Genomic DNA, 27,787 nt, shown 5'->3' with positions numbered 1-27,787 from the left:
ACATGCCTACATCCTGCCCTGGAGGGGTACAAAGGCAATAAGACTAGGATTCCGGGGTCATTCTAGCGATGCACACCAAGCTTGAGGTTATCCTGGAAGCACATGAAGCCCTGTCTCAAAACAACAAAACTCCTAAAATGTTAGTTACTGGAAAATGGTCAGCATTTGATTGCTTATGCCTTCAACAAAGACGAATTTTTCCTTTCCCCTCAAAAATATTCAGGTGGATCTCTGTCAGTTCCAGGCCAGCCTAGTCTACAAAGCAAGTCCAGGATAGCCAAGGCTACACAGAGAAACCCTGACTCGAAAACCCAAAAACAAAACAAAAATATTCTTTACAATCCATTAACTGGGGCTAAATAAATGGCTCAGAGGTTATGGCAACTTGCTGCTTCTGTGCAGGACTCAAGTTTGGCTCCCAGAGCGAACTGACTGTTAACCTTAGACACAAGGGCTCTCACACCATCTTCTGGACTACTTGGGCACAGATACCAACCAAACAAAACAACAAAAACGAAGAAAAAAATACAATAATGTTGATGGTATAAAACAGAAGCAGCTTTGTATCTTTTCTGCTAACTGACTGTCTAGCTCAGACTGCCCTGTAACTTGGTATGTAGCTTGGGCTGGATCTAATTTTGCTTTGGTTCCCTTGGTGCTAGTATTAAAGGCATGCACAGCAAACTTCATTACTTTCTTGTTTTTGTCTTCTGTTTATTTGTTTGTTTGTTTTAAAAAGAACCTCACCAAGTAGCCCAAACTGGCCTCAAACTCAGAAATCTACCTGCCTCTGCCACCACACCAAGTTTCTTTCTTGATTATTCTAATGTCAATTATACCTAATGTCTCTTTCACCAAATTCCACCCAGCTCAGGAAACTCCCCTCACTCACTTTTCTCTGCTGTGGTTACCTTTCTGACTTACAAGTCAAGGGTGACTGGCATGCATCTCTTTGCCCAGCATTACAATGCCCTAGGTTTAATCCCAGCACCCTCCCCCTCATACCTCACAAACGAGGAACCCACGGAGAAAGGATTATATCATGAAAAGGGCAATCTTTCCTAAATTAGCCAAAAGAAAATTAGAAATTCACTCTTCTTTTTCTTCTCTTTTTGGAGATAGGCTCATGTAGCATAGGTTGGCTTCAAACTTATTATGAAGCCAGAAATGACCCTGAATTCCTCTGCCTCCATTAAAGTTTAGAAATTTTGAAGTGCTGACCAACCAAACAGTTCTGAAAGAGCTACTTCCTCAGGAGGGTAAATGAAGCAGAAGACACTAAAATCCACTGCAGGCCACTACAGCCACACAGAACTATAGAGATGCTTCAGGCAAAAAGACCCAAGTGAGGTACAAGGCCTGCAGCTGACAGCTGGCTTAAGATGCGATCTTTTGAGAAATTATTACATTATTATTATTATTATTAAAGGCAGTGGTGCACGCCTTTAATCCCAGCACTCAGGGAGGCAGAGGCAGGTGGATCGCTGTGAGTTCAAGGCCAGCCTGGTCTACAAGGTGAGTCCAGGTCAGCCCTGACTACACAAAGAAACCCTGTCTTGAAAAAAAAAAAAAATAACCGTGAGTTCAAGACCAGCAGCCTAGATGTAAATTCCTGGCTAGTGGAGGGCTGCACTGTGAGTGCTGCCTCCAAACAAACAAACAAAAATAAAACAGAGCTCAGAGCTTAAGGACAGCATCAATACATTAAGACCCTCAAAAGCACACACACCTTCACTCTGAGGTGGGTGTCTTATCCTCTGGTTCTCTCCACGTCTACTTGTAAGATGTCTTCTTTCACCTGCTTCCTGTCTCTGAAGCCTTTCCCACAGACACACAGTTACTTTCTGCTCTGTCACTGGTGATATCCTAGAAATGTTTATGTAACCAAGTATCCCCACAAGTGCTTGCTATGAAACAATCATCACAGGAGATAGCTAAAACAAGAAAAGGATTCCCCAGGCAGCTGGTGCATTCTGGAATCTACTTTCGAAGTGGAGAAAGAAGCACCAGGGGCTTGAGGCTAGCCCTAACTATATAATGAGGGAGTCCATGGTCAAATGAGTACAGAAAATGTCAAATATCCTACTCTAATCCTTCAGGAAGTCCAAGAAACATTTATTAGTGGTTAAGTAATATTCTACAGCATGAAAGCAGGTTTAATTGTAATTTGGTAGCACCTCACTTTAAAAATGGCCTTCTTGGGCTCAATGATTGAGAGCACTGGCTGTTCTTCCAGGAGACATGATGTTCACAACAATCTGGAATTCCAGTTCTATGGGTCTGATACCCTTTCCTGGCCTCCACACATAAATAAGGCACAGGCATACATGTAGGCAAAACACCTATACACATAAAATGAGGATTAATTTTTTTTTAATAAAAACAAACAAACAAACCCAGCATTCTCAACATCACCACATTTTGGGAAAAGTACGATCATCAACCTGTAGTGCTAAATTTTCGCTACTTTTCTATATTCTACACACACATTTGTTCACACATGTGCTACAAATTGTAGTCTGATGACCCTAAGAAGAGAGAAATAAATTATTTCTTTTCAACTCTAGAGATCGACCCTAGGGTACGGTATACGCTAAACAGTCTGCCTGTGAGTAACATCCCTAGTTCTCGACATTCTTAACCTAGTTGATCCTAGAATACATTTGTGTTCAAAGGTTCCACAAAGGAATTTCAGTGTTCTTCACTGTCCTGTTATCTGGTTTTTACTCACTTTATTTTTGAGATAAAAATTTCAATATGTTGCCCAGCATAATCTCAAACCCCTGTTCTCAGGCTGATCCACGTCTGCCTTCTAAGTGTGTAGAGTTACAGGCATGTGACACCATGTGCAGACCACCACGTATTCTAAAGATTTGTTTATTCTATGTATGTATGTTTGCTTGTCTAACACTCTGGAACTAGAGTTACAGATGGTTGTGATCTAAAGTGTGGGTGCTGGAAAAAAACCTGGTCCACTCCAAGGGCAGAAAGCACTCTCAACTGCTGAGCCATCACTCTAGCTGTCTACCATCAAGTTTTTAAAGTCTTATTATAAACCAGGCATGAAGCTGGGACTGTAGCTCAGCAGCAGAGTGCTTGCCTAGCATACATGAGGCCCTATGTCCAATTCTGAACACTGCCAAAAAATAAATAGGTTAATGAATAAACTGGTAAACTCAGAACTAGGGAAATGAAAGAGTGAAGTTCCTCCACTACATAAACTCAAGGCCATGCCTGCCGGGCTACATAATAACCTTTTTTTTTATTTTTTATTTTTTCCCCTTATTGTTTTTTTCAAGACAAGGTTTCTCTGTATATCCCTAACTGTCCTGGACTCACTCTGTAGACGAGGCTTGGCCTCCAACTAAGAGATCTGCCTGCCTCTGCCTCCCAAGTACTGGGATAAAGAACATTTGCCACTCTGCCACCATCACGCAGCCACAATACCTTCTGTAATTCCAGCACATGGGAGACAGAGGCAGGTGGACCTCCGTGAATTCAGGTCAGCCTCATCTACAAAGTGAGTACAAACCAATCAGGTGTACACAGTGAAACTGTCTCAAAGCCAAAGAGCAAGCAAACAAGAGCCAGAAAGATAGTTCATCAGATAAAAGCACTCAGCTGCAGCAGCCAGCATTCCCTGCACCAGGAGGGGAGAGACAGGCAGATCTCTGAGTTTGGGTCCAGCATGGTTTATAATGGGAGTCCAGGACAGCCAAGGCTACACAGTGAAACCCCGTCTCGAAAAACCAGGGGAAAAAAAAAAAGTACTCAGAAAATCAACCTCCACAACTTGTTCTCTGACATGCACACACATGCTGCAGCAGCCATGTCCCTCCCCAAACATACAAAAAAAGTTAAAAAACACAAACATAAAAACTAACACATTGAAAAATAAAATAATAGTATTTTATCACATCAAGCTTTTTAAATACATAGGAAATAGTTTGCAAAGCATTTTATGTGAATTATTTGAATTCTCCATTTAATCACGGGCATTTAGGAATTAACTACCGGAGGCTGGAGAGAAGGCTCCAGAGGGTCCAGGTTCAATTCCCATGTGATGACTCATAACCAATTACAGCTCCAGTTTCAAGACATTCAATGCCCTCTTCTGGCCTCCTTGGCAGTATGCACATGGTACACAGACAAAACAGTCAGAAATATAAAATAAAAATGAGCAGAACTTAAAAAAAAAAAAAAAAAGCCAGGTGGTGGCAGCACACACCAGGCCTCAGAAGGCAGAGGCAGGTGGATCTCTCCAGTTTGAGGCCAGCCTAGTCTACAGAATGAGTTCCAGGACAGTCAGGACTAGAGAGAAACTTTGTCTTTAAAAACCAAAAAGAAAAAAAAATTCACTACTAATTGTAAAAATCCAAAGCTCATGTTCTTCATCAGCTAATATAGAAGGGTGTGAGTCTCCCTTACCTATAAACTTAACAAAAGTGTTTATAACCTCTGAAGTGGTAATTCTCAAAGTGAGATCTGGGGTCATTAATCAATCCTTTCTATGTTGCAGGCCCTCATCTGGGTACGGCGCGTGTCATGGCAGAGCAAACAGCCTCTACTGGGGACCGCCTTCTAACTGAAGGAAAACGACGAGCCTCGGCAGATACGCACTTGTAAGTAAATGAGCTGCTGCCTCATGAGAAAGCTACTAGGAAAATAAAACAAGGCTACACGGTTAAGAACAGAGAAGAGACCACTGGATGGGAAGGGCTTAGAGGTGACACCTGCAACATTGGAAGGCAAAGATGTCAAGGCCAAGTTTCAAATAGTTCAACTTAAATAGCTTGAGGATTTATTACTTACTGTGAGATATTATGCTTCTAATTCTAAGAGTTTGTAAAATAGTAATTATATCAATGGCAGCATTTTATGCTCTTTGGCAAAAAAAAGTTGACAAACTTAAGATTTCACACATTAAAAATAAGAAAAAGTAAATTTGGAAGCTAGTTCAGTTGATAAAAATACTGCAGTGTGGGAGGTGGCTCTCTAGGGCTTGCTGGCAAGGCAGCCTTACCTACCGGTCAAGCAGCAGGCAAGAGATGCTGACTTTAAAAGGAGGGGGTGTCCTTAGCAAGCGAGAGCACCTGCTGCTCGTGCAGAGGACTCGGGTTAGACTGCAGCACCTACACGGCGCTTCACAGCCTTATGGAACTCCAGCTACAAGGGCCTGACGTCTCTTCTGACCTCTGTGGGCATCACATACACACGGTGCACACACACACGGCAAAGAACTGAGACAAATAAATTAAAAATAAATCTAAATATATATACAGGTGGACAGTACCCAAGGGTCACCTTCTCTGGGTGAAGGCGACCCAGTGCACCCTACATATGAACATGCACACAGAAGTTAGCTGAGTTGCAGAGAATGGTGCACGGCTGTGAGCCCAGCAATAAGGACGTGAAGGCCGGGGAAATGCTAACAGTTTTTGACCAACATAATTCCTAGTCTAAAATCAAACAGTAGCTTGCCCACATGTTGCTAAGTCTTGTGTTCAATTCCTAGTGCCACAAAATAAACAGAGAGAGAAAGAGAGAGAGAGAGAGCACGGTGACTCAAGCGGTGCCACCAAGCCGGTGACTGGAGTTCTAGGTCCCTGGAGCCCACACGGTGGAAGGAGAACATAAACTCCTGTGAGCTGTCCTCTAACTTCCACATACATGCCACAGCACAAGTGCACATACCCACACACGCATACATGAACTCACACACAATCTCTCCCTTTTGATAGATAGACAGACAGATAGCTAGGGCATGAAGGACTTTAGAGGAAAGGAAGGGGTGGGAGTGATAGCCTTGAGCTGAAAGACTCTTGTACTTGCAGAGGAACCCAGTTCAGTTCCTAGCACCCACATTGTGGCTCACAACCATGCATAACTGCAGTTCCAGGGGATCTGACACCCTCTCCTGACCTCTGCAGGCTCCTGGGACAGATGTGGTGCACAAACATACATGATAGTAAAACACTCATACTTTTAGGTATATATATATTTTTTAAGAGGAAGAGGCTGGGGAATATGGTTCAATGGTAGAACACTTTGCTTAGCACTGACAAGTTTCTGAATTGGATTCTCACCACCACTAAATAAATAAAAAATAAAATGTAAATTATGCTAGGAATGGTAGTATACGCCTTTAATCCCAGTTCTCCAGAGGCAGAGGGAGATGGACCTCTGAGTTCAAGGCCAGCCTGGCCTACATAGTGACTTCCAGGCCAGATGAAGCTACATAGTGAGACCTTATCTTATCTCAAATAGATCAGACAGATGGATAGATAGATGAATGATGGATGGACAAACAAATCAATAAAGGAAAGTTACACTGGGGTTGGTATATGCCTATAATTTCTACACTTGAGAGGTAGAAGCAGGATCATGAGTTCAAGGTCATCCTCAGCTACAGTGTGTTTGAGGACATTTTGGGCTACATAAGAACTTGTCTCAGAAGAAAACAATGACAAAAAAAGATTTTTTTTTTCTTTCTTTAAACAGTGCAATTCTTTGGTTGGTTGGTTGGTTGGCTGGCTGGCTGGCTTTGTTTTTTCAAGACAGGGTTTTTCTGTGTAGCCCTGGCTGTCCTGGACTCATTCTGTAGACCAGGATGGCTTCAAACTCAAGAGATCGGCCTGCCTCTGAGTGTTGAAATGAAAGGCATGCACCACTACAAATGGCAGGGCAGTGCAACTTTTACCACAGAGTAATAATATGTATCTCTGAAAGCCAATATCAACGAACTAGAAAGTGAACTCACTATGGGGAGTAAAATTGAAGGAGGAACAGATTAGGAGGAGACAGCCCATAATCAAACTAGTAGTAAAGCTTAAACCTAGTGCTTAGCATGTACTATACTTCACTAAAAAGTATTTAACTGTCACTAGCCTTGGTGACACACCTTTAATCCCAGCACTAGGGAGACAGAGGCAAGGGGATCTTCTGAGTTCCGAACTAGCACAGACAGACCCTGCCTGAGACAAAAAAAGCTTCTAGCTCTCAGCCCAATGAGGCACACAGCTACAATTCTAGAATTTAGGAGGCTGAGACAGGAAACTCTTAAGTTTAAGGCTACCCTGGGCTACATAGAGAAAGCCAGCTTTAAAAAAAAACAAAAACAAAAACAAAACAAAACCAGAGATGGGTATGAAAAATTATCCTTTCTGGGAGTTAAGGGATTGACTATGAAGTGTGGTGCTGTTTTGAGACAGGGTCTCACTATGTAGATCAGGCTGGCCCCAAAGTCAGAGATCTGCCTGCTTCTACCTCCTGAGTGCTGGAAATTAGGGGTACACTACCATGCCTGGCCCAAGAATGAGGCATTTTGGGCTGGAGAGATGGCTCATCGTGGTTAAGAACACTGGCTGCTCTTCCAGAGGACCTGGGTTCTATTCCCAGCATCCAAATGGCAGCTCACAACTGTCTATAATTCCAGTTTCAGGACTCCAATGGTCAGATACACATGCAGGCAAACACCAATGCACATAAAAAATAAAAATAAGTCAGCTGGGCACTGTGGTCACGTCTGTAACCCCAACACTTGGAGAGGTAGAGGCAGGCGGATTGCTGTAAATTCAAGGCCAGCCTGGTCTACAAAGCAAGTCCAGGACAGCCAAGGCTATAAAGAGAAACCCTGTCTCAGCTGGTCTACAGAGTAAGTCCAAGGCAGCCTGGGCTACATTGTCATTTTGCCTAGTAGAGTCACTAAATACTTGCTGCTTTTTACAGTTCAGTCAAAAAATTAATGTTGCATTAGCCTGGCATGGTAGTGCATTCGGGCCTGGCCTGGTCTAGAAATCCAGTCCAGGACAGCCAAGGCTACACTGAGAAACCCTATCTCAAAAAAGCAAGCAAGTAAGCAAACAAAAACCATAAACAAATAAAAAAAAGAAACAAAAAGAGAGAAACACTGTCTCAAATAAAATAAAATTAGTGTTGCATTATCTGTCATGCCCTGTCTTCCCTTTGAATGTTTGTATCTCCTTTTTTTCTTCCAGTGTGTTAATAAGTTTATGATGATCCAGATAATATTTTCCCATGTTTCTTAGCAATGTTTCAAAACATGAAACCTTTTTTTCTTTCCCTCTTGCTTCAGAATGAATCACAGTATGAGCACTCCACCACTGACCTTCATACCAGTTCCCACCCAAGCACAAAACTGAACTATTCTGTCTAGAGTGTGCTAAGCATGCTTTTGCTGTTGGAGTGTAGCCCTGGCTGCAAGTTCACGGTCCTCACGTCTAACCTCCCGGGCCCTATGGCGATAAACACTACTGTGAGTGCAGTACAACAACTTCAAACGGGCGAATTTTACAGCCGGGAGTTCTAGCTCAGCTATTTTAAAAGTAGACACCCAAAAATTTAACATAGTCAAACTAAATTTCTAATCTACCTTTCAAAGTCTGTTCCATTTGCAACCTTCACCAGTAACCACACACACACACAAAAAAAGACATTTCAGACTACTTTTCTTGCCCAACATCGAATCTATCCAAAAGTATGTGATATCACTGTATGAAAAGGTTGTTTTTTCGAGACAGGGTTTCTCTTTGTAGCTTTGGCTGTCCTGGGCTCCCTTTGTAGACCAGGCTGGCCTCAAACTCACAGAGATCTGCTGCCTCTGCCTCCCTGAGTGATGAGAATAGAGGTATGTGCTACTGTACCCAGCTGAATGAAAACGTTTTCACAGAACTCATCACTACCTACAGTGACTATATACTAGGAAAATATAGTATTAAGTAAATCTTGTTGGCCACATTCTGCACATAAGAAGCTGTGGCAGGAAGACTGTTCTAAGTTTGAGGCCAGCCTGGGCTACATAGTGAGTTCAAGGCCAGACTAGGCTATGTAACAATACAATAGAGCTGGGTATGGTGGTGCATGCCTGTAATCCCCAAAACCAAAACCAAGCAAACAACAAGCCCACATACATAATACTAATTAAAATAGAGACCTGGTTAGATCTCCTGGAAACTCAAGATTACTTCCCATCGCCTCTCACCACAAACTGACAGCAGATGACACTAGTAACCAAACTAGCTGCTGCCCTTGTTTCTGCAGAAAAACCTTTTACACACTTAAAACAGGGGCAGGTGATGCAGTTCAATTTGTTACATTTATTTTATTCTATGTGTGTGAGTATTCTGCCTGCATGTATGCATGTGTACCACATGTATGCCTGGTGCTCACAGAAATCAGAAGTTGCTGGGTCCTCTGGAACTGGAGTTACTACTGACGGCTGTGAGTGCCATGCAAGTACTGGGAACCAAACCCATGTCCTTGCAAGAGCACCAAGCCCTACCATCTCAACTGCTGAGGCACCTCTCCATCACCTAGAGCTCTGGCTGTAGAATGCCTCTCTAGCATCATGACAGTCTACGTTCTATCACCATAACATCCATAATCCTACCCCTTGTGAGGCAAAGGCAGGAAGAGCAGTTCAATGTCATTAAGGCCAGCAAGGACTACATAAGACTCCTGTCTCAAAAAAACCAAACATCAGTTAGTATATATTCAGTCTTGGTTCAATCCCATGTGCACACCACCACACACACATTCAAGCACACATTGTCATAAATCAGATGCTGTCCTTCCTCTGCTCAAATGCTCTCAGTATAGAAGTTCTGGGCTAAGGACATGGTTCAATCACAGAGGGCATGCCTAGAATTCAGCAGGCCCAAGGTCCAACCCCGGCAAGGCATAACTTGAGCACAGTGTTATATGACTGCAATCTTAGCACTTAAGACCTGGACGCAAGAAGATCAGAAATCCAAAGTCATCCTCGGCTACAAGAACAGTCTGAGGCCAGACGGCCCAAGGTACACGAGAGACTGTCTCAAACAACAAACAAACCCACAAAATCCAAAGTCCTTAAAGTGCCTGGTAAGACAGTCAAAAGTGCCTGGTAAGACAGTTAAAAGTACTTGCTGCTGTTTCCAGAGGACCTGAGTTCAGATCCCAATACCCATGTCAGGTGGCTCACAACCTTCCGAAACTCTAGCTTTGATGGATCTGATACTTCTCTGGTCTCCATGGACACAGACACTCTCATATACATAAACAATAAACTTAAAAAAAAAAAGCCTTGATCTACTCCACCTTAGTACTATCTACCCCATTATCACCTCTGAACTGTGTGCTAATGAAGCTCCCCGTTGAGTGTTTTCTAGCCACAGATGTCCCTCATTGTTCCTTCAACTCACCAAGCATACTCTTGCCCCAGGAAATTGGTTTTTCTGTTCTTCTGGCTTTTACCTTTCTTTATTGTTTATTTTGTAACTCGTGTGTGTGTGTGTGTGTGTGTGTGTGTGTGTGTGTGTGTACGCCACGAGGTGTCACAGGAGTTAGTTCTCTCCTTTTACCATGTGGGTCCTGGGGACAGAACTCAGGCCATCAGATTTGGTGGTGACACCTTCACCAGCTGAGCGCCTCTCCGGCTGTAAACAACACTTCGGACTAGCTTCTCCTCAGATGCTACCTTCTCAGGTTCCCTACTCATCTCAAAGTCCAAAGCACCCCAACATTCTGTATTCCCCATTTTTGCTTTATGGCATTTACCTCCTTCTAGCAGGTTTAATTACTTATTTACTTTATCTTTCGTCTGCCTTACCTCAGCAGAGTAAGTTGTCTGACAGGAAAATGCTTTGCCCATTTTGTTCACCTGCTATATCCCCAGTGTCCAGACAGTACCCGGCACAGTAGGTGTTTTGTAAATATTTGTTGATGGCTAACAGGCACTGGAGTGCTGTTACAGGGGAGAAAGAGACCTCCTGTTCTATAGCACAGTAAGGTAATCAACACTTAACTATATTTCAAGACAGCTAATAGACGCTTTTCTGTTCTGTCTTTAAAGATTCATCTTTATTGTTTACAGATCTGTGTCTGAGAATGTACATGCATGTGTGTGCTGGTGTCCAGAGGCCATTTGATCCCTCAGAGCTGAGTTGCAGGTGTTTGTGAAGTACCCAATATAGTTTCTGCAACACAAACTTGTTTCTCATGACAAAGCAACAAGCACTCTTAACTGCTGAGCCATCTTTCCAGCCTCTTGGAGAGGATTTTCAAAGTTCCAAATGAAAAACAAAACAAAAAAAAAAAGGGTCTAAGGTACCCACATAAGCAACTAACTATCTATTTAATACCTACTATATGAACATAGTACTCATAAATTTGTACAATTATTATCTGCCAATTAAAAATAGAGACGGGTGAGGGTGGTGCACACTTTTAATCCCAGCACTCAGGGAGGCAAAGGCAGGTGATCTCTGAATCTGAGGCTAGCACAAACTCTACAGAGTGAATTCCAGGACAGCCAGGACTACATAGAGAAACTTGTCTTGAGAAACAAAATAAAACAAAAACAAAAGCAAAAACAAAAAAGAAAAGCAACAGGCTGGAGAGATGATTCAGTAGTCAAAAACACTAGCTGCTTTTCCAGAAGATCCAAGTTAAATTCCCAGCATCCATATGGTGGTTCACAAGCATCTGTAATTCCAGTTTCAAGAGAGCCAGTCCTTGTCTGGCCTCAAGAGGTAACAGGTACACACGTATTAATGTAGGTAAATGCTCAAATACATAAATATAAAATCTTAAAAATAGTTAAATAAAAATATATCATACTATACCAAACAAATTTGTACAGTTATTTTTAAAAGATGTATTTGTTTGTTTATTTGATGTAGACAGGTGCTCTATCTGCATGCCAGAAGAGGGCATCAGATCCCTCTTCTGAGTATAGATGGTTGTGAGCCATCATGTGGTTGCCAGGAATTGAACTCAGGACCTCTAGAAGACTAGAAGAGCAGATGGTGCTCTCTTTTAACCACTGAACCATCATTCCAACCCTCGCCCCCTTTTGTTTTCAAGACAGGGTTTCTCAGTGTAGCCTTGGCTGTTTGGGAACTCACTCTGTAGACCAGGCTGGCCTCAAATTCAGAGATTCGCCCGCCTCTGTCTCCCAAGTGCCATCACCGCCCACTGTACAGTTTTTCAGTTATTAATAATCTTAAATGCGGGACTGGAGAGATGGCTCAATGGTTAAGAGCACTGCCTGCTCTTCCAAAGGACCCGGGTTCAATTCCAGCACCCACATGGCAGCTCACAGCTGTCTGTAACTCCATTTCCAAGGGATTGGACACTTTCACAGTAATGCACATAAAATAAAATTAAATTAAAAAAAGAGCAGTAATAATCTTAAATGCACTGAAAATAATCATTAGGGAAAGTAGATATAAATGAATTATAATCAAAATTTATCTCGAAGCTGAATACTATGGTTACTTCTCTCATTCTAGCTACTTGGAGGTTAAGGCAAGAAAGAGGACCTTCTAGACTAGACAACACTCATCTCAAACACACAAAGAAGCGTGTTACAGCTCAGGGTTAAATGTGGCATCTGCGCTCACCTGCATGTCTATGTGGCACTGGAATACTTTACAGATCCAGTCTAGATCCCTGCTGCAACAGACAGATGACAAGGAAGGCAGACAGGGAAGGGAAGAGCTACATTTCAGAGACTGGACCTGCAGAAAACGGTTCCAGGGTTGATCATCAGACGTAAGCCAGCAGGCTGAGGGTTTATGTGACACACAGATCACATCCCAAGAGTCTAGGCTCAGTCCCAAACGCTTTTACCCCACAAGATATATGTGATAACAGACCGAATCCCCTACTGACCAGCACGCCGTCCAAATACTATGTGACCAAAACTTCCTTTTATTACTTAATGCAAGTAAACCTCCCATTGAGGGGTTTTTACACAGCTTAAATATGTTCAATTTGTTTTTCCTTTTTATTAGGTTAAAAACAAACATGATTTTCAGAACATCAAATAATTCTTTTCACCACCATTGGGAAAGAACAAAAAACAAACAAAAAAAATTTAAAACCTCAGGGCTAGAAAGAAGGTTTAGTGATTACAACAATTGCTGCTCTTACTAGGTCCCTCTGTAAGGTCCTTTGGTCCACTTTGGAACCTGAATTTAAACTAAGAAATCACTCATTGCATAGCTCAAAGACAACAGCTGTGGTTCCAGGCCAGTTTGGGCCACACAGTCAAAATAACAAACAAACAACAACAACAAAACGGCAAGAGCAGCCAAATGGCAGCTCACAACCACCTGGATCCGACGCTTGCGGCTCTGCAGGCGCCAGGCCCTGCACACACATGCAGGGCCACTTACACACATAAATGAAAATTACACTTCACCATCCTCCACAAGCAAGTAAGTGTCTGAGGAGATTCACCTTGGTTTGAACATTATTACGTAAGCATGCATGCAGTCAACATAAGTATGCTCAATTTTACATCAATTTAAAAACAACAACAAAATAGGTTCTCAGGGTGTGGTGGTGCAGATGCATGCTTTTAACCTAGCACTCAGCAGGCTGAGGCAGGAGGATCTGAGGAAGTTTAGTCTCCAGGTCTTCATAGTAAGTTCCACCACAACCAACACCACAGAGTCCAGCCCTGGGTTTTGTTGCTGTTTTAAAGCTAGGCATAGTAGCCCTGGAAGCAGGAAGCTAAGGGATGCAAAAACCTGCCCCAACAACATGAAACCCTATCCACAAAACAAACCAAACCAACCCCTACCAACCTAAAAGATTAAAATAAGAAGCAATACCTTTGGGCTGGAGAGATGACTCAATAGTTAGGAGCACTGGCTGCTCTTCCAAAGGTCCTGAGTTCAATTCCCAGCATGGTGGCTCACAACCATTTACAATGAGATCTGGTGCCCTCTTCTGGCATGCAGGTATACATTCAGGAAGAACATTGTATACATAATAAAATAAATCTTAAAAACAAAACACCAATACCTTCACATTCTAACTAACCTACATGGCCTAAGCCTGCATGATAAGGTATTAAGGATTGCTGCATTATAGAAATACTGTAAAAATATGAAAGGTTGTGTAATATATACAGTGGCTGAAAATGCCAATTTAAACTCTGGTTTACGTATCGGCTCTGTAAGCAGAGGCAAGCGCATAACCGCTGTTCCTGGTGTTTGTTTGTCTGTGTGAGGCAGGCTTCTCTGTGTAGAAACCCTTGGCTGTCCTGGACTCCCTCTGTAGACCAGGCTGGCCTCCAACCCACAGAGATCCGCCTGCCTCTGCCTCCCCAAGTGCTGGGATTAGAGATGCGCACCACCGCGCAAGGCTTATTTTTTGTAATTTTAATTAAAAGTAGCTGAAGGGCCAGGGCGGTTGCTCAGCTGGAAAAGGAGTTGTACAACAAGCCTGATGGTCTGAGTGCCAACCTTGGGACCTACACGATGGGAGAAGAGAACTGACTCCCAAAAGCTGTCCTCTGATCATATATGCACGGTGGCATGGGTGTGTCCCTCCCCCTAAAACAAATAAACGCAAAGGAATATTTTTTAATAGCTGAGTGGAGCCTTAAGAAATTTTATGGCTTACAACTAACGTAATTAGGCTTCTACTTCCCCTGCGGGAACTCACTCTGCTTCCTAAAACACATCAAAGCACTCAGTGGTTAGAAAGAAGATAGAACAGGGTCTGGAGAAATGACAGTGCATACTGCTCTTACAGAAGACCTGAGTTCAGTTCCCAGCACCTACCTCAGGTGTTCAAACTCCAGCTCCAGGGGATCCAACCCACACACCCCTAGTCAGACACTATGTATAGTTAAATATAATTTTAAAAAAATCATTAAAAAAATTAAAAGAGGCATCGGAAATACAATAGTGTTCATTTCTGTCCCACTGGTTGTTAGCACCTCCTCACTCACTAAGAGGGGCTGCTGCTGAAGCTCTCTTGAATGCTCAGGTCTCAGGAGTAAATCATTCACATCTCTGTGAATTATTAGTTTCTTAGTTAATTCTACACGAAGATATATGCATTACCGCCTTCAACCCAGTCCACAGATTCTATCAGAGTGCGACGCTCCCTGCAGGTAAGAGAGAAAGGCCACGGTTGAAGCACTCTGCATGCTGTATCCCCCAAGATGGAGCAATGGCTCTAAGACCTGAATCTAGCTCTAATTCTAAAGTCGCGTTTTCTAACTTCCTATACTGACCCTTGTTTTACAGTGAAAATAGGGAAGAAAAATGAAGTATAGAAACGATAGCCTGGTTAACTGAAACATCAAGTCCACGTCAGAGCCGCATCCTGAACCAGCGGGCAAGCCATCCCTTACATTTTCACTAAATTATAAATATTTTCATGAAAAGGAACCGAAATAAACTGTTCAAGCTTTTTGGGGGAGATGCATGTTTAAAACAGTATAGTCCAAGTTGGCTTCAAATTTATAATCCTTCTGCCTCAGAATCCCAAGTGCCAGGACTGCAGGCTGTGCCACCGGGCCAGAAACAAGTACTTTAGTAGCCATTTTGCAACATTATTTTGGTAAATATTTACTAATCTATTTCAAGTGCTTGGGGATAGAGACAAACAAGACACAGCCCTGACACTTGAGAAAAATAGGCAATAAAAGCATAACAAGTAAATACAGTAACTTAGCACGCTGAAAATAAGAGGATAGGCCTGCCAGGTGCAGTGTCCAGCACCTCTGATCCAGCACTTAGGAGGCAGAGGCAGGCAGATCACAGTGAACTGGGGGGCAGCCATGTAGACATAGCAAGCCCAGGCTAGCCAGGGCTACACAGTAAGACCCTGTGTAGTGGCCCACACCTTTAACCCTAGCACTCAGGGAGGCAGAGGCAGGTGGGTCTCTGTGAGTTCGAGGCCAGCCTGGTCTACAGAATGAGTTCCAGGACAGCCAAGGCTACATAGAGAGACCCTGTCTCAAAAAAACTGAAAGAAATAAAGAAAAAAGAAAAGAGAAAGAAAGGAAAGCTCTAATAACAGTTGAAGGTAGTGAGAATTCCCCAGGAGGATGGTATTGGAAATCTACATGAAAAAGTGGCAGGATCTGGAGAAGCAGGAAGAACAGGCGACAGGCTCTCTCCGAGAGCACAGTACAAAAACGTGTAACTTAACCGTACCAGAACAGTATAGCACTGGGAGTTAAGAAGTCAAAGCATGAGCTGGCATGGCAGCCAACACCTTTAATCAGCATTCTGGAGGCAGAAACAGGCTGATCTCTTTTCAAGGGCAGCCTGATTGCCATAGCAAGTACCAGGAAAGCCAGGCCTACACAGAAACCCTGTCTCAAAAAGAAAGAAAGAAAAGTAGAGGCATGATATCTGTTCACACCACAGAAAGATCACTTCAGAAGATGATGGCTGTGAATAGCTACAAACCCAGCAACAGGGATGCCAAGACGGGAAGATGCTGCGGGCTGGAGGCCAACGTGGCTACACATTGATCCTAAACCAGCTAGGGTAACCCAGACTGACAGAAGATAATAATGTTACAGACATGCCTACATGAAATCCATGCCTAAGGAATACATCTTCAGGAGGCATTCTGCTCATTAATTTTTTCCTTTACAATGAATAAAAAGTCTGTTGTTATTATTATTATTATTAATTATACATCATAAGGTAAAGGATACAGTGAAAACATTTCTGAGGGCTTGAGGTATATGAATATCAATGGTAGTGCCTGCACAGAATTCAGGAGGCCCTGAGTTAGACGCACCACAAAATGGCAGAGATAAAACATCTCTTGATATACCCAGCACAGTCACTTAACCTTAGCTGAGGTAAATGAGTAAATAGTGGATGTCCTAAGAAGAGAGAAGCTTTGGGCGTGGTGGCGCACACCTGTAGCCTTGGCGCTCAGGGAGGCAGAGGCAGGCGGATCGCTGTGCTTTTGAGGTCAGCCTGGTATCCAGAGGGAGTTCCAGCACAGCCAAGGCTACACAGAGAAACCCTGTCTCAGGAAAAAAAATAAAAAAATGTAAAAAAAATTTTTCAAGGAAGAAGCACAAGTGGACAGAAAGGTTAAATTTTGCCTAAGCAAACCTAGCAACCAAACTCTAATAGTGAAGTCTACAAAACAGAGAGAAAATATTGGCCTAATACATCAACTATTTGCATCCTAGCCTTCCATCACTCAGGCTTTACTTATAAGCCAGATATTTATCACATGTAAATACAAACATCCACAAATTATTCTTAATCATTTTAGAAAGCTAAGTTCTATTCCACTATGAAATTGAAAGCAGGTTTTAAAAGGGCAAATGATTTAACCTCATTTAAATTATGTAGAATGCACTTTTGAGATAAAATATTATTCTACCACTCTTAGTACCAACAAAGGAAATAAGCTCAGACACAACACAGCATAGGCAGGAAAAATTCTGGTGCTAGCATCTCTCATTATTGCTGACTAGGAAAAAAAAAGTATGATAACTGACACTTGTGATTTCAGAAAGCAGAGATGGGGACCAACTTATTCTTGAAAATAATGTAGCCATATGATTAATGCACCAGAGCCCAATAGAAGGGGATGTAAAAATGCTTCATAATTTGGTAAAATGATTTAAAACAGGGTGGAAGATGTTCTCATGTTAGCACTGTTTAATACACTGATGTACCAAATGCACCCAACATTGTTTCACAAAGTTAGTGACAGAGTGGAATCCTAACTACACCATTTTACTGTGTAATCTTCAGCAACATGACATTTCTGAGCCCTACTTTCTTCCTTTGTAACTCGACAGCCTATAAAGTATATAAGGCAATGGCTGGCGTGTGGCAGATACATAATATGTGAGTCTTTGAAGGTGACAGCATATTTGATATTACAGATTCTAATTTTACCTCGGCTAGAACAAACAAACAAACAAACAAAAAAACAAAAACCTGATGATAGTAAATAAAAATTAGCTAATAGTGTCTTTTTTCCCGAATATTCTTTTCAACAGTGTATTTCAAAGAAGCAGAACAACGGTCCTATCAATAACTTTAAACACAAAAGACTTCCAATTTGGGGCCTATGATTTTGAAGTTTTAAGTATTTGTTCACTAAACAAGTAAACTCAAAAATATTACCAATGCAAAGACAGACATGGAATAAGAAAAATGGTAAATGACTACCACTGGCAAGGGGCTCTACAGACAGGAACCAAACTAAAATTCAAGCAAATGTCTATGGAATCGGGGTTAAGGCTGCTTGAAATTTACTACGTAGCCCAAGCTGGCCTCAAACTTGGGGCAATCCTCCTGCCTCGGCCTCAGGAATGGCACGGGCCGCCACGCCCAGTTTAACAATCCATATTTTTAGAAGACCTCTTTTCTGTACTAAAGCAGCGGTGTCGGAGAGCCCCACAGGTTGACGGCAAGAGTGTAACTGGGGGGAGGGGTTAGTTAGATGCTAAAATGAATAAATATTTAAAAGTCCACATTTCCTATTTTGATCGCCTATGCAAACAAACTCAATTCTGTAAAATGTACTTCAGGTGATTAAAAAGTGGCCGGATACATTTTATACTTGGGTACCAGTGGCTGATACCGATTACGGTCTCGCAGTTCTGTCCTGGCAGTACTACACCAGTACTACCCCGAAGTGTGTATTTTACTGCTGCAAACACAGGTAAAGAGAAAACAGGTGGTCGCCTCCCAGCTCTGGGGCGCTCACACTGCCTCACCTTCATCCAGGGAGTCCTCCCTTAAAACACATGCCCAGTCTACCCACGGGAGTCAAGAGAAGGCCCTTTTCACACATATCACAAGTTTCACGTCGGCGTTAACCACTGAATGGTCCAACATTATTGCAGAGAAGCGGATAGCCTAACCCCATCGCTTGACTACCACCAGGAAACCCATTAACACGTCAAGGCCTTTAAGAACTAAACGGACGCGACAGTCTCCGTGAAGGTTCAGAAAAGCCAGCACTACACCTTACAGAGCTCGCAAGGGACACACGTACACCTCTACGGGTCTAGGCCCAACGGCCAAGGTCACGCCAAATGAGAGGCTACGAAATTCCAAGCAATGAGCCCCCTGCAGATCGGGGCAACCGTGCCTGGGAATGGAGTCTGCGCTTGGGGACACTCGCGTCCGAGCTGTAACGTGAACCCCAACTGAACGCAGAGGCTCCGCGGGCAAAGCCCGGAGGGCTGGGGCCGCATTGCCTCCATTTCCCCCGTCTCCCCCTTCCCGGTCGCCCCCACACTCACATCTCCGGAGCCACTTCATCCAGTGGTAGACGATCGTACTGTGGTGTTTCTTGTTCTCTATACACCAGGACGACAAGCCCTGAATGGATTCCATGGTGTTGGTCACCGACTGGAACTTTCGATCCAACGAAGACTCCAGGGCCCCTGCGGACGAGGCCGACGAGGAGGAGGCCTTGCTGCTGCCTCCGCCGCCGCCGGCCGCCATCTTCCCGGTTTGCACAAGCGCCGCTGGTCCTCTGGCGGCGGCGGCGGCGGCGGCGGGAGCGGGCAAAACAATCACTGCGAGTGCGTGGAGGCGGCCGGAGGGAGGGAGGCCAGGGGGTGGGCCGGTGCGCGCGCCGGGCTCTCCCGGACCGAGGCGGGCCGGCTGCCGGGCGCGCCGTCGGCTCCCACACGCTGCAACGAGGGGCTGCGGGTTGCGAAGGTTCGGGGGTCGTGTTTGAACCGGTAGCCGGGAGCGAGCTACGAGGAAGACGGAACCTGCGGCGCCTTTCAGAGGGCCCAGGCCGAGCGAGACTAATGGTTTTATCCTCCGCGGGCCTCAACTCTCAAGGCCCTGCCTCATCCCGTCGGCCAAACTCCGGCGAGCCAGGGTGGGAGGCCTTGGTACCGCAAACGTAAAACTCCTTGGCTGCGGAAGGCTTTTCCCTTAGATTCCCTACCACAGAGAAGGCCCAGAACTACCTAGTCAGAATTTTTTTCTTTTTTTTTTTTTTTTTTTTTGCAACGCAATAGCAGCAATGGACCAGCAGAAGCAGCGCGCACGCGCACGGCGGCCCCGCCCCTCCGCTTCCTTCTCAACCTTGAGGCGTGATGGCGCTGCAATCTGACCAATCAACGGAGGGGTCGGAGAAGCGCGCGCAGGAGTCCTCCGGCCCTGAACGCTGAGGGGGCGGGGCGGGGCTTCGTGCGCCTGCGCGCTGGGCGTGCGCGAAGCTGGCTGGGAGGAAAACGTGGGGCGGCGGGATGGAGGAGCCGGGCGATAGGAGACCGGCGTTCAGGGCCCCGCCCCGCTCTCCCCTGCTTACAGGGGTTGCTCATTGGGAGCCCCTAGCCCGCACAAGGGTGGGGAACGCCCGTCCTTCTGTGGCCGCTGTTTCTGGCAGCTGCAGCCGCTACCACCCCTAAATCGGGGGCCTACGCGCGACAAAATGGCTGGCCCCCATCTCGCGGCGCGGTAGGAAGTGCGCATGCGTCAGGTCCAGTGCGCCCTCCTCTACGCAGACTCCTAGACCAAACGGTGTTAAAACACCGGGCCTGGAGGCCCTTCACGGTCACTCGACCGTCCGCGTTCTAGAAAGACGGAATGAGAACACTAAACACAAATTCCTCTGGCGAGATGTGGCTTCCTTGGTCGGTTATGATAACCTCACAGCTGTGTAGTGCGTTATAGTGTACAAAGTCTTAAGTCTTGCGTCTATTAACATAGCTTCAGATTAACCATTACATCTACCTGTGCGAATCTTTTGGGAAAATTTTTAGGTTCGTACATTCCTACTGAACCCAGCAATTTCCTCTTAATTATGCCTCCCTAATAGAAAAGATTTTTGAGGCAAGGAGCCCGTCTCATCATTGAGTATTAATGTCTCTGTGCCAAGAACTTTTAGAATTAGGGAAATGATAGCAAAGCTGATTAAAAAAAAAAAAAACAAAATCAATCCTCCGTCTTGATTTGGTGTCAGGGAGTTAAGGAGTCATAAAAGTGGTATGGTATAAGATTAAGGGAGAAAGACTGAGAATATGAATAAAAAATGATGTGCATCGGTTTTTAAAAAGAGATAATTGAGAAAAGCAACCAGGCTCAAATGAGGGGATGGAAGAGGAAGCGCTAGCAAAGAAAACCAAGAGGAAGAACAAGGAAGCCAGTGTGACTGGAAGATAAGAGAAAGCCAGTGAGACAAAAGGCTAGGAGCGAAGAGGGTTCCCGTCCGGAATGGAAAGCCACTGTAACGACTTTGGGTTTGTTTTTTGTTTCTTTTGAGACAGGTTTCTCTGTGTGTAGCCTTAGCTATCCTGGAACCAGCTCTGAAGACCAGAGACAGGATCGGCCTGCCTCCTGAGTGCTGAGACTTGAGCTCCTTTTTGTTTTGTTAGAGAGGGATTCTCTGTGTAGCCTTGACTGTCCTGGACTCGCTTTGTAGACCAGGCTGGCCTCAAACTTCCAAACTCAGCGATCCACCTGCCTCTGCCTACCTGAGTGCTGGGATTAAAGGCGTGTGCCAGGACGATCAGTGAGATTTGGGTTTCGTATAAGAAAAAAAATTACAACATTTAAAGACCGTAATAACTTTAATGACCCTACAGGCATCTTCTAATTCTATACAACGAATATTCTGATGAGCTGAGCAGAACGGAATTTGGCATTGCAAAGAAAAAGAGTTGAGGATCTAAAAAGAAAAAAGAAAAGAAAAAAATTGAGGAAAGAAGAATTTGAACTCAAAGCAGATTGATTATTTTCAAGTTATTTCTCTTCCAAAGGTTAAAAGCAGGATTTTCTTATCATGCCAGCTGGACCTGACCTGCTTGGGGATTTGGCTATTACCCCTTTTTTGATTTCTTGGGAAATCAAAATAAAATTAGATAAACAAGTTAAGTTTCACTTGATCACACCACACAGGGCTTTAACTCCATTTTGATTTAGTTGACCAAAGGCCTTCTATAAATGTTAACAGTCTTTAACTGAAGTAGTAAGGAAGCCCTTTTTAAATCAGGGAACAGTGCTGGTGTGTGTGGGTGTGTGTCTGTTCACTGTTTGAGATAAGAGGAGGATGTCGGGGCTCCTGCCTTGTCTCTTCTTTATTCCTTATTGTTTTGCCTGTGGCCAGCAAGCTCGAGCAACCCTCCTGTCTCTGCCAAAAACAATCTGGGCTTGTGGGTTACAGACTGCAGCTGCCACACCTGGCTTGTCTTTGTGTGTGTGTTTTAAGAAGTAGTCTCATTATGTAATCCTGCCTGCCTCTGCCTCCTGAGTGATGGGATTTACTGAGTGCTTCAACCATGAACATTTATGGTCTTAACTTTTCATTTTTCTATTGGGTAGTATGATGGTTTCAGAGCAAGACTTTAAAGCTCAAGAGTAGTGTAAACAAAGCACTTCTATTTTTAGTGTAAAAGCAAGCAAGAGGTGATGTTTACAGTTAGCTTACATAAATACAAGGACAGCAAGGGAATCCACTTGATGCTATGTCTTAACATCTTGTCACAATATTCTTTGTGACAAGAGCCAAGAATATTTTTCCCAGGCCTTCGCTTTTCCCACAGAGATAATGTGGACATGCCAAGGCATTCCCTCTGTCCTTGCTTTCAGGTGGATTCACTTATCATAGTTTATGCCTCTTTCTAGAAGGCCGCTTTGTGGGAAGAGCATTCTGCACACTGCTCCATCCAGAGTTCACAGTAAATTCACAGCTTCTTTTCACAGGCTGTCACACAAGGTGTCTAAAAATAGCTACTTGGCTGAGCATGGTGGTGCAGCCTTTAATTCCAGGATTTAGGAGGCAGAGGCAGGCAGATCTCTGTGAGTTTGAGGCTTTAACAGAAACCTTGTCTCAAACATCAGGAAAAAAAGGAAAACAATAAAAGTCAGACAGCTACAAATTCACTTGTCTTCTCAAAACCTCTCCACTTTGCCGTAATTATTAGAGGAGTCGCTGTAGGAGAGAAGGGCTCAACGCACACGGCGGCCTGAGGACACCCCTTACTACTACGTCCTACTTTAAAAAAGTGTGTGAGAGAGAGACAGACGGACAAAGAGAGAGAATGAGTGAATGCCCTCGAAGGCAGGAAGAGGAACTAGATCCCCTACAGGCTGTGAGTTGCCTGGTATGGATGCGAGTAACAAACCTCTGGTCTCAGGAAGTGTAGCAAGTGCTCTTAATGGTCAAGCCGTCTCTCCTTTCCTGCTCCAGCCTTTTTTGTTTTTTGTTTTTTCTTCTAGTCTTGGGTTCAAAGCCACAGCCTTTCCCATGCTATACCCAAAGCTCATTTAAATCTTCTGTTTCTGTTTTGAAACAGTGTCTTCCTTTGCAGCCCTGGCCGTCCTATAACTGTGTGTAGGTCAGGCAGGTCTCAAACTGTCAAGGATGTACCTTCCTCTGCCACTCAGCTGCTGGGATTAAAAGTCTTTGTCATCAGCTGGGTGCTGGTGGCCCACACCTTTAATCCTAGCAGATGCAGGTGGATCTCTGTGAGTTCAAGGCCTACAGATCTTGAATTCTAAAACAGCCAAGGCTACACAGAGAGATCCTGTCTGAAAAAAAAAAAAGTCTGCATCATCATACCTTGCCTACTTAAATCCTTTTTATTTGGATTTTTGTGATTTTTAATTTTTATTCTTAATTTTCTTTTAAAGATTTATTTATTCATATGGTGTTCTGCTTGCATGTATGCCTACACACCAGAAGAGGGCATCAGATCCCACTATAAATGGTTGTGAGCCACCTTGTGGTTGCTGGGAATTGAACTCAGGACCTTTGGAAAAGCAGACAGTGGTCTCAACCACTGAGCCATCCCTCCGGTCCCTATTTGTATATATTTATTTTTATCTTCAGAAATATTGACAATCATAAATTCTAGTTCTGCTTGGACTACAGAGTGAGTTCAAGGCCAGCATGGACAACTTAAGACAGTTTTTCAAAATAAAAAGTAGACTGGGAGCCTCAGGGAAGCAGAGGCAGGTGGATCTCTGTGAGTTCAAGGCCAGCATGGTCTACAGAGAGAGTTCCAGGACAGTCAGGGCTACCCAGAGAAACCCTGTCTCAAAAATGAATCAAAAACCAAAACAAACAAACTTTACATGTAAGTGGGTAAGGGGTGTATGCATGCCCCAGTATACTTGTGGGGGTCAGAGGACAACTTGCAGTTGTTCTGTGTGGATTAAATACATTAGTGATTAGTGATTACCAATAACCTGTTGGTTTTGCATTAAGAAATCAAAGCAGCCAGGCATGGTGGTGCATGCCTGTAATCCCAGCACTTGGGAGGCAGAGGCAGGCTGATCTGAGTTTGAGGCCAACCTGGTCTACAGAGAGAGTTCCAGGACAGCCAGGGCTACCCAGAGAAACCCTGTCTCAAAAAAAAAAAAAAAAAAAAAAACATAAAAAATCACTTTCCCTTGGAGTCACATAACCAAGAGTGAGTCCAGTTTTGGATTCTCTGCTTCATGCTCTCTGTGTGTTTCATCCTTTCTGTCTGTTGAAAGGATCTGAATCTGTGCCTGCCCTAAGGCTGTCTTGCAACAATGACTGTTTCTGTATCTGTCTTTAACAAAAGGGCTTTGCTGTCTGTACTGAACAGTGTGGAAAGCATCACATGGGAAAAGAATATGAAATACTTAACAGAAACCTTTAACAGTTTTACGAGGGATTATGGCACTGACTCCAAAGACCCCAACTGACCCAGATAACTTTGCTACACACATCATTCTTTATCATCCCATATCCAAATGTTGCTTTCCAACATTTATGGTGGATATTCATTTTAGAAGATTGCTTCCAATCTCTATCTTTCTGCTTTCAGCAAATGATAAACATGCACCATGGGTCATGGGCATGGAAGAGCATGTCATTGAAGTTTACAGCTATATTTTAGCTTCAGATGTAAAGGCTGATTACATGTGAAATCCAGGGCAGGCTGGGCAATAATGGCCCATGCCTTTAATCTCAGCACTTGGGATGCAGAGGCAGGCAGATCTCTGTGAGTTCAATGCTAGCCTGGTCTACAGAGTGAGCTCCAGGACAGCCAAGGCTACACAGAGAAACCCTGTCTCAAAAAAACAAAAAGAAAAGAAAAAAAGAAAGATCCAATATTCAATCCAGGGCAAGTAAGGTTGGTTGTTACATTATTCTGTTAAAGGCAGGTTAAACAGTCTGAGTACATGAGTTTATTTATTTTTGAGGCAGGGGTTCTTTATGTAGCCCTGGTTGTCCTGGACTTGTTTTGTAGACCTAACTGGCCTTGAAGTCAAAGAGGTCCACCTTCCTCTGTCTGCCTCTTGGGTATTTTATTGGTTTTCTGACACAGGATTTGTCTGTGTAGCTGTAGCTGTCCTGGAACCAACTCTGTGGGCCAGGCTGTCCTTGAACTCTGTGTCCCTGAGTGCTGGGATTAAAGTCATGTACCACCACAGTGCAGCTGAGGCATTTTTATACATTGCCTTAACATACTATCCTACCATGTGAGTCCTGGGAATTGAACTAAAAAGTTATCAGGCCAGGCAGCAGGCTATTTTGCTCTTTTAAAAATGAAACAAAACACAGGGGCTCTATGTAGCCCAAGCTGGACTCAAACTTACGATCTTCTTGCTTCAGCTTCCTAAGTGCTAGGATTATAGATGTGTGCAACCTTGCATGGTTAGGGCTCACTCCTGAACATTCTATGGTTAGACAAAAGTATTATGACATCTACCCTCTTAACTCTTCACAACTACTCATCTTTACAATTTTAATCTGTATTTATTTTTAAATTATTTCACATGCAGAAGTGTTTACCTGTGTAAATGTGCACTATTGGCATGCAGTGCCCATGAAGGTCAGAAGAGAGCATTAGATTCCCTAGAACTGGAGTTAAATATGGTTATGTTCCATCATATGGGTGCTGGGAATTGAACCCAGGTCCTCTGCAAGGGCAACAGGGGCTCTTAGTCCTCGATCTTTACTATTTTAGAATACATTCATAATACAAAGCAATGGGTTTCATTTAAATGCATCCCATGTTGGGCTGTATTCCCAGCACTCAAGAGGCCAATGCAGGAAGATCTTGAGTTTGTAGGCCAGCTCTCCCAGAAAACAACAGAAACACAAACAAGAGAGACTACTAGGTTTCCCTCAGGTCTTGTGTTTCTCCATGTTTACTGTGCCGGCAGGACTTTATAAGCCTTCCAGGTAGCAGGGCTGTGAGTGCTCGACTTGGCTTTGGTTGGAGCCATTCAACAGGCAACACAAGATAGCGGGATACACAGGCAGCTCCGCACCTCTAAGTAGACCATCAGAAAGTCAGTTTCTGAGATAAGAATTTATGTATTTTATAATATGAATTTTTAACTTATCTTATATACATTGATGTTATGCCTGCTTGTGTGTGGGTGTCAGATCCCCTAAAACTGTAGTTACAGTTGCAAGTTCCTGGGAATTGAACTCAGGTCCATTTGGAGGATCAGCCAGTGCTTTTAACCACTGAGCCATCTCTCCAACCCTGTATTTTAAGGTCTCACTGTATAGCTCTGGCTTGCTTTGAACTCATGAGATCCACTTGCCTCTGCATCCTGGGTGCTGGGATTAAAGGCCTGCTACCACTTCCAGGTCTTTTCATTTATTTTGAAACAGGGACCACTTTGTAGCCCTGGCTGGCCGGGACTTCAATGTAGACCAGACTGGTCTTGAACTTGGGAGATCTGACTCTGCTTCCCAAGTCCTGGGATTAAAGGTGTGTGCCACATTTGGCTCTTCTTTTCTCCCCCTTTTAAGACAGAGTTTTTGTTTGTTTCCTGAGACAAATTTTCTCTGTGTACCACTGGACATCTGGAACTCACTCTGTAGACAAGACAGGGTTCTCAAGCATCACAGTCCAGACTCGAACATAGCTCAAGGATCATCCTGAATCCCTCACCCTCCTGCCTTTACCTTCAGTGTTGAGATTATAGGTGTGTACCACGTTTTTGGGGTGCTAGTCATTAAACCCAAGACTGTATATACTATTCAAGTATTCTGCGAAGCTACATTCCCAGTCCACATACTATCTTTTAGAAGAGGATTTGATGGGTGTAGCAATACAGCTACATCCACTATTAGGGAATTTTTTTTTTTTTTTTTTTTTGTATGAAGACAAGACAAAATGGAACTGGGTGTGTAGCCCACACCTTTTATCCCAGCACTCAGGAAGGAAGAGGCAGGTGGCTCTCTCTTACTTTCAGGCCAGCCTCAGAGCCAGTTCTAGGACAGCCAAGGTTACACTGAGAAACCCTGTCTGGGAAATGGTAGTGGTGGTGGTGAGACAAATAACCAAAAGCCCTTAACCATTTTACCATGCACAGGTTGTGCACACATACTTTCATGTCCAACATTTGAGTGACAAATGGCAAGAACATCAGAATTTGAGTGCTGGGATTAAAGGAGTGCGCAGCCACCACTTGGCTGTTGTGTTTTTGAGGGAGAGTTCTGGTCCAAAACCACCTCTGTGGAATTATATATTTGAGCACTTGGCCCCTAACCTGAGTGGTGGCACTGTTGTGTGTGGGGGCTATGGAACCTGGAAGGATTGGAGCTTAGCTGGAGGAAGAATGTCACTGGGGGCCAGCCGAGAGGGTTTTAGCTTTGCCCACTGCTTCCTGTGATCAGCCAGCTTCCTGTTCCGTCCATCTGTTACTAAACCTTCAATACAACTCCTCCTTTGAAACCGTAAGCCAAAACAAACTTTGGTCACAGTGTTTCATCACAGCAACTAATACACGGGGGCATTTAAGGAAGGCTCTCACTCTTGTCCAGGCTGTTGCGGAATCACGCAGACCAGGCTTGACAGTAGATGCACAGAAACTTGCCTGAGGTAGCCTCCTTAGTACTGAGATTACAGACCTAAACAAAACCCCTGGCTTCTTCCCCCAGAACAAAATGTTAAGTTAGGGACCAGGGATGAGCTCGGCAGGTACAGTGCTTGCCTGGCATGCACAAAATCCTGAGTTCAATATCCAACACAAATAAAGGCTGTAATTCCAGCATGTGGGAGGTGCAGTGAGGGTCAAAAATC

At 43.9% G+C, this 27,787-nt stretch overlaps 1 protein-coding gene across 4 annotated transcripts in view; it reads right to left on the bottom strand.

Annotated features, from left to right (window-relative positions):
- Window positions 1-19,831, bottom strand: part of Rprd2 (regulation of nuclear pre-mRNA domain containing 2) — a 49,504-nt gene extending 29,673 nt beyond the window's left edge. For 2 of the 4 annotated variants that reach the window (XM_060393087.1, XM_060393088.1), the window contains exon 1: window positions 19,049-19,831. In XM_060393087.1, coding sequence (XP_060249070.1) covers window positions 19,049-19,253 — 205 coding nt within the window. In that variant the 5' untranslated portion in view covers window positions 19,254-19,831. The remainder of the gene's footprint in view (window positions 1-19,048) is intronic. The other 2 variants (XM_060393085.1, XM_060393086.1) reach the window with 1 other exon arrangement.
- Window positions 19,832-27,787: the final 7,956 nt, after the last annotated feature.

This window comes from Meriones unguiculatus, chromosome 10, assembly GCF_030254825.1.
Source record: "Meriones unguiculatus strain TT.TT164.6M chromosome 10, Bangor_MerUng_6.1, whole genome shotgun sequence".
Lineage (NCBI taxonomy): Eukaryota > Metazoa > Chordata > Mammalia > Rodentia > Muridae > Meriones > Meriones unguiculatus.
Note: the sequence above shows the minus strand (reverse complement) of the source record. Positions and strands in the feature narration are given on the sequence as shown.